The sequence below is a fragment of the Falco naumanni genome, chromosome 5 (genome assembly GCF_017639655.2).
Source record: "Falco naumanni isolate bFalNau1 chromosome 5, bFalNau1.pat, whole genome shotgun sequence".
NCBI lineage: Eukaryota > Metazoa > Chordata > Aves > Falconiformes > Falconidae > Falco > Falco naumanni.
In genome coordinates this window covers 28,758,300-28,773,027 of record NC_054058.1, presented here as the reverse complement: position 1 = coordinate 28,773,027, position 14,728 = coordinate 28,758,300, and the positions used below count along the sequence as shown (strand labels likewise).

General features: G+C 36.3%; 1 protein-coding gene across 2 annotated transcripts in view; it reads right to left on the bottom strand.

Annotated features, from left to right (window-relative positions):
* The window catches only part of KDM7A (lysine demethylase 7A), a 72,762-nt gene that overhangs the window by 34,572 nt on the left and 23,462 nt on the right, over positions 1-14,728 (bottom strand). For both annotated transcript variants that reach the window (XM_040594198.1, XM_040594197.1), the window contains exons 2-6: positions 9,819-9,904; positions 3,569-3,686; positions 2,159-2,319; positions 517-658; positions 49-235 (exon numbers count right to left, since the gene is read on the bottom strand). In XM_040594198.1, coding sequence (XP_040450132.1) covers positions 49-235; positions 517-658; positions 2,159-2,319; positions 3,569-3,686; positions 9,819-9,904 — 694 coding nt within the window. The remainder of the gene's footprint in view (positions 1-48; positions 236-516; positions 659-2,158; positions 2,320-3,568; positions 3,687-9,818; positions 9,905-14,728) is intronic.

Sequence of the window (14,728 nt, the reverse complement as noted above, 5' to 3'; positions counted from 1 at the left end):
CTGAATAAGCTTTGTTTTGCATAGTCATAAATCAAGAAGCCTTCATACCCAGAGAACATGGTACCAAACTGACGTTCCTCCAAAATCGATATGAAAATCGGTGTAGCTGTCCTGGACACCCATCAAACAATACTTCTGAACAAAAGGCTTAGGGAAGACTGAATCATCTGGCCAATAATTTTCCACCCATGAAAGCTTTCTGGCAATATCTGGTACTTCCACTAATTCAGACATCCTTTATAAAAAAAAACAAAACCAAACACAAACACACAAGAAAATAACCATAATCATGAGTAAGCACACCTCTTTTTAAATGACAGCTTTAAATTTGTTTCCTACAAAGTTATTATTTATGAATTAATAAAAATGTTTTATACCCACTTTACATCACAGTAGCTGTCTATATAAAATACACAGTCTCCTATCTTTCCCGCTACAGACATTATGTTCCTACAAATACTGTTCAGCTTAGTAAAAACCACTTCCTATGTTTAAGGAATTGAAATCAATACTCACTTTGTGTCCGAGAATTCCAGGCTGATCACATTCAATACTTTTGGTCGGTCAGGATTTGTGAAATATTTAATATAATTATGGAGCTTCATTTTACTGTCTGCTTGTCTTGCTACATCTATTACATCTATCACTTTGTCGCCACCTGCGAAAAATAGGATGATTTTCTTAAACCTATCACAGATAAAACCAGCCAATTAAGGTATTTAAGAGAAATTTAACTTTTTTCCTACCTTTATCAAAACATTTATGCTCAAAAACTCCACTACCATCAGTATTCTCTTGGAACAGGGACAGATCAGTATAAATGAACTTTTTATTAGGTCTAACTTTAATTGCTATAATCAGCTAAGGACAGAACTGAAAACACTAAAAATAAATCCTCTTGCCTGTGGTTAACCAAAAAGAAAAAGAGCAGTACAGAATGACTGCAAATGGTTTAAAAAAAATGGAGTGTGTAGCTTCAGTTGGAAAGACTAGCATAGAGAAAGTTATTAAGGAAGATCTATTCCGCACTCTTCCTATTAATCATTGCTACAGCACTTGAATATTTAACAGAAGGACCACTGAGAATTCTTCACAAATAATAGATCCTATTGCTCACAGCTTGTAATTATTAGCAAACTGGACTAAACTTGTGCCATAATTGTAAGTTATTAACATTAAAAACTGTGCAGGTATTCCTTTGTAAACATTTTACAAGCCCATCCCTACTCCCCTAATATATACGTGTTAACTTTATATAGCACAGTAGCTTCATTGAATGGTCATGAGTGTCCTTCAGATCTGCAGACAACAAGGACTGGTTGTAAAAGATGTGATATTTAAATGATACATTGCAGAACTACACAAGCAAGAAGCAACCTTTAGCCAAGAGAAAGGATTAACAGCAACACTGTAATAATTGTTTTACATCCATTTAGTTATACAATGGTTCGACAATTTGACAATTAATTGTGGAATGCTGAAACGTATCTAGATGTACATTATAAATGTGATTACTCTAAAATTACAAGTTAGTATCATCTTGATAAAATTCCAGTTAGAATAGTACTTATACAGTTTTCTTCAATAACAGAAAGGTAAATCTGTGACATTCCAATTTCTTCCCTAAACTAGAGAACCTGGCAGGTCAAAATATATGTATGAGAATCAGAAGATCAAGTCTCTCTAAATCTGAAAAGGCAGTATTACAAATGAAAAGATTCGGAAGTAACAATATTATAATTGCACTTTAAAGCAGAACACATTACTTTTCTAATCATCATAATGGTAACAACATTCCATACACTACGTATTTCCTATAGTCAGTAGGTTTTCTGTCCATCAACTTTTTATGATGCCACCTTTCAGCACACATCATTATATTAGGTTATCAAAAGAATACAGACAAGGCCAAACACTGTACTCCTACCAAGTATCTACCACACAATGAAAAAGGAGAAAGTAAAAAAAAAAAAAAAAAAACACACAACAAAAAACCCACACACCAACAACAAAACCAAAACCATAGCTTGAACATTCCTTTCTGCTAGTCTGCAATTTAGTATATATATTTAAAACCCTGGAAGCTCTTACAATCATGCAAACATTTATTTTAATTTACAGATAGGATCATTTGTAAGTACTCCAGAGTGACTCTTACCTACATAGCGTTCCACATCTAAAACGGAGAAAGTTGGCGGAGGAAGTCTGAGCCCCAGACCATCTAATTTAGGAACCATAATGGGAACATCAAACCCATGTTTCTCCAAGTATCTTTGTGTCAACTGGCTTCCATGCATTTTTAAAATGACTTCATCAGCACTGGTGGAAGGAAATAATGGAATATTAGCAGAAAAGTATCCGCCAAGCACTACTAGAAAAAAAATTTTATCACAGTTTGTGGGAGGACTGATGGGAATGGCTACATTTGAATCCAAAAGAAGTGGACTCAGTACTATTATATTAAGCGTTTAACAAAAAAACAATGAACATGTCCTAAACCAGCAAGGAAATGTTTACTGCCATGCATAACCTGGGAACTCAATAGTCTTTCTATATGACTGAACATAATAATTTAATAGGATGGGGAAAAGGAATTCTCAGAGAAGGCATTAAAGTACAGTCTGGTAACAACAACAAGCTCCTTTAAAGAATTGTAAGTCATTATGTTTCAGTAAGATAGTCAATCACAATCACAAACAGCTCAGGGTGTAAGTGCAACGATGTTTCTCCATTTTCCTCTAAAGCATGTGAGAATGGTTAGACTACCAGTTCACTGTCCTCGTTTCAGCTGGGGTAGAGTTAATTTCTTTTTAGCAGCTGGTGCAGTGCTGTGTTTTGGATTTGGTCTAAGAACAATGTTAACAGCCCACTGATGGTTTTAGTTGTTGCTTTGTAACATTTATACTAAGTCAATGACTTTCCAGTTTCACAGGTCTTGCCATCAAGAAGGCTGGTGGGGCACAAGAGGTTAGGAGGGGACACAGCCAGGCCAGCTGACCCTGGCAAAGAGATCCATACCATAGAATATCATCCTCAGGATATAAACTGGAGGGAGTTGGTCAGGGCCTGGACTGGCTGGGCATGGATCAGTGGGTGGTGAGCAATTGTATTGTGTATCACTTGTTTTTTCTCCCTTCCCTTTGGATTTCATTCCTCTCCCTTTCTCCCTCCTTTTCATTATAACTGTTGTTATTATAATTTTGGGTTTGGGGCTTTTTTGCCTCCTATTTTAATTATTAAGCTGTTCTTATCTCAGTCCTCAAGTTATACGTTCCTTTCCAATTCTCCTCCCCATCTCTCGGTGGTGGCAGGTGGGGGGTTATGAAGTGAGTCAGCAGCTGCATAGTACTTAGTTTCTGACTGGGGTTAAACCATGACACTCATGTAAATGATCTATGTTATTTGTAATGGAACTGAGGACTATTCATTGTCAGACAGAATATTCTGACAGTTTAGGCACAAAAAAGAAACACAAAAACCAACCACTCATGCTACTGCCCCTGATACACACTCGGCCAACACCTCTTCTCTACTTTTTCCACTGAAATGTGTAAGTAAGCTTCTGTACCTTGGGAAAGAGCGAGCCCGCAGCTGTTTAACAAAGGTCCGTGTTCCTGCCTGCACTGGTTTGGAACCATCATCCAACTCTGTGTAGTCATGTCTGTGCCAGTTCCTCCTCTTCTTCACTACAAGTTTCAGAAAGATTAAACTTTGAATTAGTTAAATCAGATGGTTCAGATCAGCAGTTATCCTATCAGTGAGCCAGACATGCCTCAATTACATTACTATGATTAACAAACCATATTGCTTATGCAGGTGACACACTACCTATCTGCACAAATGAATCGTCAGGACACCTGACAGTGATCCTCTATACTTCTATAGCTCCTTCTGTGTGAGAACCTCAGAGCACATTATACACGATTTAAGACTCCATATCCAGTGCAGCACAAATAAAAAGCAGCAGCCTGAAAGCTGTCCAAACTTAAGTCAGCCACAAAACTAGAAATAGAACTTTAATTTACTAAAGCTTAGATCTTTTCTTTTTTTTTTTTTCTCCAGTTAAGAGAAGAATTGTACCTCTTCAAGATCCATGGACTTAATTTTATGTATCAACACAGAATTAACAGGACCTAATCCCATTGTGCTATCTCACCATACAAGCATAGCTGCATCCAGTCTGATAATATTACTATTACTCACTACCATATGCTGTTTAAAACCAAACCACCTTTCTTTTATCAACTGCTCGCATCTCCATAACAGTTTTAGGCATAAAATGTTTTACACAGTTTTGACCCTTACTATACAAGAACAACACACATAAATACAAGCATTGTACCCCAAAACAATCAACTTCTGAGTGGTTTGAAGCTTTAATGTACTGTTAAAACAAACTAATAAAGAACAAAGGATAAATTAACATTTTATTACAATTTTGGGAATCAAACTGATTGTTCAATAGAGACTAAATTGCATTTGTAACAGTTCCCTATACTTAAAGGGCTGAGGAAAATGAAAAACTAGACATTCTCATACAAACTGTTGTATTGGTATCCCCATGACAAATGACAGATACACAAATGAGAAAAACAACACTATTTTTATAGAATCATAGAACGGTTTGGATTGGAAGGGACTTTTCAAGAGCACCTAGTCCAAACCCCCCGCAGGGGCAGGGACATCTTTCAGTAGACATAGTTGCTCAAAGCCCCATCCAACCTGGTCTTGAACACTTCCAGTGACAAGGCATGCACAGTTTCTCTGGGCAACTTGTTCCTGTCTCACCACCCTCATTGCAAAAAAATTCTTCCTTATATCCAACCTAAGCCTACACTCTTTCAGTTTAAAACCATTGCCCTTTATCCTGTCACTATAGGCCTCACTAAAAGTCGTCTTCTTTCTTACAAGCACCCTTTATATATTGAAATGCTGTATTTTAGAACATTGTAAGCTGTAAGCAGCCACCCCAGTTGAATTTTTTAGTCTTCAGTGAAGCAGAGGACAAAATTACTTATGCTATCATGGTGAACTTACTGCCTGTCTTCAAGTTTTCATTATTTCATGACAAATTATTTCATAATGGATATGTCATTAATTAATCTTCATCAACCACTCATTTTGTATCTTAGTTTATAAAGAACCCAAGCTTACTGCTTTGAAAAGAAGCCCTCAGCTGTATCACCTATCCCTTTCTTAGCAAAACGCATTTTTGAGCACTTTCTATACAAACAAGCCTGTATCTCTTGTACTCAAACATTCAACAGGCTGAGAAGCCTTATTAAATTCCCAAGAGGTGCCTCAGCAAAAAGGACTACCACCTCATCATCTGGGAAAGAAACTCCAACAGTGCTGAACTTGCCACCTTTCTACTCACCAGCATATTTACCACAGTAAGAAGCATACTAAGGGTATGGCAATTTTTAGGTTGCATTTCAGTTTTTCCTAAAAAAGCCAGATTCTGCTCCAAAGCATTAGATAGCTGCTACTGGAACACTGCCCCAAGAAGATTTACTGAGACCAAATGTATAATTTAACCACTAAAATTAAGCATAAATTTAGTTACATCCTGCTTTAGCAGGGGGGCTGGGCTAGATTATCTCCAGAGGTCCCTTCCAACCCCAAGCATTCTGTGATTCTACAATTTGCTGAAGAAGTACAGAAAAGGGAAAAGCTCCTGTTCTTGTCAACACAAATGAGTGTTTTACACACATACAGAATGCAGCCTGCAATGCAAATATAACACCCAGCTAAACCACTGTATAAATACAAATTTGCACTTTGTGAAGAGCTCATTCTTAAGTCCACCATAACCATGATGCACCCAAAGTCTGAAAAAGTGCTAGCAATACTGAAAACACAGCTAACAGTAACAGGAAGCTAAGGACTTAAGAAGTGGGAAAAAAAGTAGTTTCTAAAAAGGAAAAAAACCTTGCTGCTTCTCCAGAAAACACAGTTGGTTATATCAGAATAACTGACATCTTAGAGTCTTTACATGTAAATCATAATTATTCCTACTGATAAGCTGTTTCCTACAGACATGACAAAATGTACCCTTTAGAAGACATTTAAATAGCTATAAATGTCAGTTTATTCTCTTGCTAACCTGAAAACCAGTGCTGAAGAACTTGCTTAATGAGCCAACTATTCAAATACAGTAAAACTTAATAAACCTGGCTTCATTATTTATGAAGTTTTCAAAGCTATTTTCTCAGTCATAAATAATAATACAAGAAATTAGTGGCTATTACTAATTTGCAACAGAGTAGTTTCTCATAAATTCACTGCTGTTATAATAGCTCATTAAAATTGTAAGATGATACAGCTGCTTAAGAGATTTTATAGCACAGAATGAACTTTTAAAACTCTGTCTTTCCAACATTTACAAATCAGAAATCAAAGTCTTTTTTGTCTTTCCAACATTTAAACATTAGAAATCAAAAGTCCTTCTTTTACTTAGTACTTGGCAATGTGCATCATCCATCTGTAAGAGAGCACTGAAGAACAGAAAACAGTAATGAGAACTTTTTCCACTTACATATCTTTTTAATTCTAGAACTTTTATAACCCCTTAAGACATTACAATAACAATTGCAAGAAAAATAAGTTAAGTGAATGGATCCTCATGCTCAAAATGAACAAAACAACCCTACACATGTTGAACTGCACATGTAACACCTCCCCCTCTCAATCACTCGAAACTAGTGGAAGAAACTTGTGTTCACCCTTGCTGTTCCTGAGAACTGAGGCACAACCTGCTGTGACAACGCTGAAAATACACACACTGAAAGTGCACTACACAGTTGCAGGGGGGCTAAGAAAAGGAGAGGAGTATACTGGAAGTTTTCATGAAAAGTAAGCAGAAAGCTATTTTTAAACTGCATTCCTTATATGTTCAAAACTATGGACCAATAACTTTACCTACTTCAGGCATACACTGTCCCCTGCCTTCTCACACTACTAGTCCGGTTGCCTTAGAAGCCACATACTAGACTTCAAATGGGGACCATCAAGAGGCGTACATCTGTACAAAGAGGCCCCGAGTCTTGGAAGTGGTCCTCTAGGTGATTCTCTGAGACCAAGGTAAGAGAAATGTTAGCATAGGAAGACTGGAAAACTTTAAGGAGCACACAGTAAATTTAGAATGCCACTTCTAAGGTCTGGTACATCATCTCATATTGTCAGCTCAGACCAAACACTGGCATTACTACCACAGTCAAAAAAAACCCAAAAACAAGTGGGAGGGAATTTACAGAATTTGAGAAGGTAAAACCAGGTTAATACAGTAATCTCCTGACAAACACAGTCCTGTTAACATTTACTGCACATTGTGATCTCTTAAGCTCTGGATTCTAGAATCCGGTGACTGACCTGACTCCCAGCATTCATGCAAACAGCATTTCCAGACTTACAGATCACTGAGAAAACTTTGAAAACAACAAAATATAATATGAAGACACTGAACCAATAAGCTGAGAAAACTCAATAGTGTATTTATGATTTTTTTAAAACAGTCTTAGGGTTTTTTTAATTATTTAGGATGTTAGGATTAATTATTTAGTATTTTACACACATGGCTGCTTACTGAAGGTCTTGTAAAATTGTTGCTCTTCCAAATCAAGAAAAGGATTTATTTTTGTTTGAAAAACAAGAAAAATTTGATTGGTTAATTTGATCTTTACATCTAACTACGCAGCAGCTTTCTTTTCATTATTGGAACTTTTATATAATTAATTTGGTAGGACACTGCAATTAACTATCCATTTGGTAGTACGAAGTATGTGTTTCTTGTCTATTTTTAGTAAATTTTTTGCACTACATCATTTCATTAGATGGGATTATATACACAAGTATATGCTGAAATCACAGCCATACTTGCCCTCTTTAAACCAAACAGCTGCATTTTTGTCTTTTTCAAAACTCTAGACAAAAGATTTTAGAATATGAAAAGCTGAAAATAAAAATGCTTTTTTTATTTTACTTACATACATAATTTCATATGATTGAAGCACTCTGGAGCATTGCTGCAACACTTGAAGTCACAAGACATTATCAGTCTCTAAATATAAAGTAAGTAGAGCCCAAACCACAAACTATCACAGATTTGATTCTGACAGCTTAGCTGAGAACAATTAATAAGATTCCAGGTGAAGACATACTACAATATATCACCTCTACTTAGGATGATAAGTGACAGGTCTGAAGCTTCCACTAAATCTACATGATCTACTTACTTGAGGCAATAGGAGTGATAAGAATAATTTTTACCAGAGATTTTTGTCTTTTTGAAAAGACTTCAGACACAAAAAAATCACTCTTATCTCTCTGTCAAATTGCTGCAGGAGAGACAGAGTGCTCATCAGAGCTAGCAGGCTCTGCATTACAAGAAAGGTTATTCACAGGCATCATGGTGAAGCATACTAGTTCTCCCAAATCAAGAAGAGAAAAGAAATTTTGAATTTACTCTATTCCACAAAATAACCAGGCAGAAAGGTAGGAAAATAAATGGCTGTTATTTGTATTCTGATTTACTGGAAAGACACGCAGATTTTTAACTGAAAATGACAATTGGAATATTAAAAACCACAAGCATGTAAAATAGCATTTTAAAATAGCATTTATCTTAATTTTTAGCCCCTAACCTAAAAGTAGCTAACCCTGAACTCACATACTGTACTAGATACATATCATGCAACATATATCAATTTCATGAATAAGTGGTGCTTTATCACTTTGTTCACACCCCACATGACTACCACTGAGATTGCAGTGGATTTAAACTTATTTCTAAATTATATTCAGCTTTGAGAACATTCTAAATTTAAGTCACAGCTGACTATAAATTACTATGTGGTCTTCAAGGAAAAAAAGAACCAAAGCAAACCCATGTTAGAAAACACAGACAGCCACGACAGCGCTGGGAGGTTAAAGACACACAGTGCATATAAACATCTGTCAGGTCTGAACATAGAAACTTAATTAATTGTTGGAAAGGTGACTTTCATTTTTACATTGTTTGCTTTTGAGAAGTCATGGGGGAAAATCCAGAGAGTTGGATAAAGCAGTATCCTTTCAGTAGTTACAAAAAGACAAAAAACTATTCCATCTTTCCACTGCATATGTCTACAGCAAATTGATTTACTGAACCGAGAACCAGAGAAGAGGTGTCTCTTGCTGCTCTGTTTCACAGGCTCTTCTGGCAATTCATAAAATTGCATTAGGACCTTGGTGGAAACTTCTTTATAAATCTGAAACCTGAAATTCAGAGCTGTGTAATTCTCAAGGATGCAAACGGGATGGGACAGGGAAGAAAGAACACCCACGGGAAGTTCATATTCTCAGGTTGCACTGGACTGTTGTGGCATGTAGCCCACAATCATCAAGAAAGGCAAGACAGCAAACTTCCACGTTTTCTCAGAGTTGCCTTCCTAAGTATTAGAATTTTGATGATTAAAATACAGGAACTTTAAGCCATTTTTTGCATTTTTCTTGTTTTGGTTTGGTTTTTTTTAAGAGTTATTCCCTAATTTTAATTCTCTCACTCTCTGTCAAGTCCAGATTGTTTTATTATAGCTCTGTGCACTTTGACTTCTCTAATGTGTAACAGTGGCTTATATTTTATTCTATCTACATCTCCAGATAAACCTTTCAGGGTGAATTCTTTGGGTTTTTATCAGCTCAGAGTTAGTCATGTAGAACTAGTAACTTCTAAATAATAAACAAGATCTTGAATACTCTTTTGAACAGTCTTTTTCAAATTTACCTGGAGATAAAACAGACTTAAAGTGTAAAATAAAATTTTAATAACCCATACTTACTTAGAGAAGGTCCATGGAGAATTGCACAGTTGGGACAATGGTATAGATCAATGTCAACAGCATGGTGCTCCTCTACCCCAACACAGCTGGAATAATATTTTTTAAATGTTAGTAAGAATGCATGCCAGATTTACTTTTCAAACTAAAAAATAATTAAATCTTAAGTTTTTACCAGAACATGCATAGTCTACAAAATTGTAACGAGATACCAAATTGTCTCAGCTACTGGGATGCCACATAGATTTTGAGTAATAATTTGTCACCAGAGAATACCATTAAACAAAAAAAAAAAAAAAAAAAAAAAAAAAAAAAAAAAAAAAAAACACACATCATAAAAAGGAAACAAGAATCAATTTTTTTTAAAGCAAGTTCACAGTACAAACCATTACCCCTCAACCCCAGCTTTGATCCTAATTACAGGAAACTTTATGCAAAATCATTCAAGCAATTCTCGTTATGAAAGGTATGATTAAAAAAAAAAAAACCAAAACAATTTAAATCAATTTATAGAAATTATGGAATTTTTTCTTGTTTCTTCTTTTCTTCTATCCTACAAAAAGCACTTTACTGACTCCTACCTCCCAAGACAAACCAATGAGGAATACTTTCATACTATTCCTGAAATCTTTATACTACTAGTACTAGGCTATGTAAGCTACACAAAGCACTCCGTAGAATTGTTTTTATTTTAAAAAAAGCAACAAGTATTTCAAAGAGCACTTGAGAGATGTAATATTTTCCCAGTGTACATTTTTTCCCAGATAAAACAAAGTGGGATTAAAGTTGAAGATCTTTGTAACAGTCATAACAAAGCACCTATACTGCTATCTGACTAAGTAACACAATTTTAAAGTCAAAATTAAGTACATTTTCTTAGAAGCTGAAACACTAGAACTTAATTGGAGAAGATGTGCTTTTGCACAAAGTTCTCAAAAGAAAAAGTAATTCTTACTTGCTGGTAGAATCTGAAACCCAGCAGAGTTCTTTCTCTCCAAAGTTCACTGACACTTACAAAATTCTTGACTTTATAATACAGAAGCAAGACTACAACACTGAAGACTTACATCAAAATCAGGTATTTATATTCAACGCATTCTAGTAACATGAGAACTTGAACAGTACTCCATTCACGTAACCCATTTCATATCAAATGACTGCTTGAATACTGAAGCTTTGAAATGATCCAGCTAGATGAAGTCTTTTCCTTAGCAGCCTAGTGCCAAAACTGCTGACACACTCCAGTGTCAGTACATGCTGCCAAAACAACACACTAAACAGTCTAGCATTCAAACCGCACCAATGAGCAAATCAAATCTCAAATTGAAGAGCATCTCCCGCGTAACCATCAATGAGAAGTACACCATTCCAAATTCTCTGTAAACTGATTCAGCTGGTTCTACTTCTCCATTCACTACATACCACATGGGATTTAGAAATTACATAGCTTCTTTATATACATACTATTTTAAAATCTGAACACAAAACTCAGCTGCCTCAGCTCATCACAGTTCTTGCAATATTTAGTATCTGTTTTAAGATCAGACCCAGAGCAATTGTTATTACATGAAAATTCAGTTGACACAAAAACAAAAAGGCAGAAGCAGTCTTTAAAAATGCGTGTCCGATTTCCTTCTGCTCGTGTTCTCTCTCTCTTTATAGAATTTATGAGTGACTCAGAATCCTATGTATTATAAGAAAACTGTTTTTAAATGTACACTCTAAAAGCCCCAAATGAGAAGGCTGTTTTATACATCCTTAGGAATCCCATTATTTTAACTAAATTTCTGGGGTTTGAACAGCTACAGATATTCATGTTCCAACTGTATCTTGATCAAGTTTGCACAATTATTCAATGAAACACAGTGCTCCATGGGAAAACTTCACTTACTCCCTTCCCTTTTTCTTGGTGTTTATCATCTGAGATGTTCATCATCAGCCTGATAGATTATCTTGCTGACTAACAGTAAGACCTTTTTATCAAAGTACAGTAAAAATACCTTCAGTTTTGACAACTCTTTGTCATATTCTGTTTAAGAAAGTTAATTTTATTGTCTCTTACAGAATGTTAAACATAGTCTGAAAAGAAGGCAGAAATTCTGTTAAGTACTAAACACTTTCTCCAACTTGATTAATTCCAAAACCTTTCATGAAGGCACATGGGACTCCCTGTATAGAAACAGCAGGCAACACTGGAATAGTATTAGAATAGCGGGAATAGCCATTCAATAAAGAAAGCAAATGTTTTGAGGCTACTATTTATGCTCTAAACTCAGACCTAACTGGAAAGGCAAAACACTAACTGGGAGATGTTGGAAGAACCTAGCAGCAGATACCTGACTGATGCAAAAAGCAAATGAAGTGCCAGCACCTGCAAGAACAAGCCTTGCCAAGGATGCCACAGAGCATATCAATCACGTACAGCAACATCACAAGTCACTTTCCTGAGTTGTTTTCTCCAACGTACATAGATGAATCTGACATTAATCACTGTGGCTACTAGCAAGCGATCAATTACTGTGGTAAGTGCAACTTCAGACCTCAAACATCAAAGCAAGGTCACCAAGAGGTAGCAGAGGGCCTGGAAAGCATTAACATACTCAAATACGGTAGTGCTCCCAACCCACCATTGTTTTCCTGAATGTAATATCATTATTACCCTTCACCTTACCATCCATCTGGGTTGAAATTACTTTAGTATGCACTACATATTTTCTGAATTGCTCATCTCCCGCAGGGAGGCTGTAGACCAATCCTCAGGAATGGTGAAAAGTTTACAGTATTACAAAATAAAAAATGAAATACAATAATAATAAGCAACAACTGTGGGAGAGGAGACTCTGCAAAAATACCTCTCTCATTCTGCTCATGAAAGTGAAAGGCCTGAACAGGCCCAATTTTATTTGAACTGGTTTTAGAAGCAGCAGCAAGGTAGAAAAGTCTAGTTTAAAATAGACTCCGTGATAGCAGTCTCTGAGTGGTCAGGCCTTCACAACTTCCCCAAGGTGTCTAATATCAAGGCAAGGTCAGCAAAAGGTAGCAGAAGAATCAGGGAAGTGCTACGTTTTTTCATATACAAGAACATGCCTATCCCTGGCAACTGAAGAAATCCCTTGCTACTCAAAGTTCAGGGAACCTGTTCTCCAGATTTAAGTCTCACTAGAAGGTAAATGTTTTGATTTAGTCTCAGCTTTCCATTTCATTATTACATTTGTAGCTATGTAAAAGGAGCGAGTGTAAATCAAATCAATCAGAAGAGGACTGTCTAACATATCTGATAGATACTGTGGACCTCTGCTTTTCTGTAAAGGAAAAATAAGATTTCTTTCACAGGGAAAAAAAAATAATCCTGCAGAGACTGCTCTCTACTGCAGTATTGCTATAAGTTTAGAATTTAAGAGACAAGTACAGATAATTCAGTATGGCAGATTCAACAAGTACTTCACAATTATGCTGAAATGCCTTGCACAAGGAGTTTTCAAAAGTCCAAAACATTTACAGGAAGCATTATCCCTGAAGACTGCACTGGCTGTACATTACTAAGCCGCCTGAGGCACCTGGCACCTCTTCTCTCCTACAGCAGCATGACGTTGTGAACAGCTATTGGACCCATGTCAGTCACCACGCAGGCTGCTGCACCTTCCAGATCAAATACCTGCTTGCTTTCCATCCAGTCTGGCTTTTTCTCTTCACTACTTCTGATGTTATCAAGCATGATCATAATGTGTAGAGATTGCATAACTGCCTCTGTTGGTATGACTGAAAAAATCCTGGTTTAAGAAAAAATTCCAAAGCACTCTTGATTCAAGGCCTTATTTTCAGTGTTCTTAAAGGGACATGACCACTTGAAAAGCAATTTATCTTATTAAAACAAGTAGTGTATATACTCTACCATTAAATAAAATTCCAAGTATAAACAGGAATGATTGCACACATAGAACTACAAAAAGTCAAGTGAGGAGAAAAGTTTGGATGCCCATTTCTCCAACTGTCACAGCTGAAAAAAACCTAACAGGCCAGATTATCAACTGTTGGCAAGATATTCCTACTAGCAAATTTCTGATACTTCCTGTATAAAAGGCATACTGAAAATATATATTTTGAAAATTTAGAAATGTAAGCAATTCTCAACGATCTAATGAAAGGACTGCAAAAAACAGATGGATCATCCTCAACATCGAAAAAATGAGTTAATTTGTCAAGAAGCTGGGCCATACACAAGATGCCATCCTCTTGCATTCCATCTTCTGCTCCTTTCCCCCCATCACTTCAATTCCTTAAGCTCCTTTTTAATCTTTTTCAGTAGCATGTGGAAAACAATCTAACAGACTCTTCTTTCTAGATGCAATTATACTTCTTATGAAGCTTCCCACAGTAGCTTCCACTTCTCTCAACACCAGCATGACACTTTGTACCTATAGGCCTCAACGTAGCAGGTGAAGAAACATGACTAGCCACCACAGGAATGTCTTCTACTTCTTCAAAGGATATTGTCAGATAGATATTATTTTACAATTAGGTATTTATTTACAGCTTAAAATTAAGGCAAAGTTGGGTTTTTTTAAAGTTTGTTACATGGAGTTCAGGCCCAAAGACCTCCTGGTTTTCCACAGTCTGACCTGAACAGTCTGACTTTTTCTGTTGTCACTGCACAGCAAAAATGCAGGTTCAGGACTCTTGCTAGCATGTGTAATTAGGCAAAATACCTTGCATCTTTTCCAAGCTACAAAATTACTGAAAAATACATTTTCCAAAATCCCCCCATATTCTCCCTGAATAAACACTATGGTTATTCTTTTTCTTTCTCTGCTATCCCATTTTTGCAGAGGAATTCAGCGCATCCTCTTCTTCAAGTCCACCCTTGCATCAGCACCCACAATCCTTCCTTGCTATGCCTCAAAGAGCACTGCAGG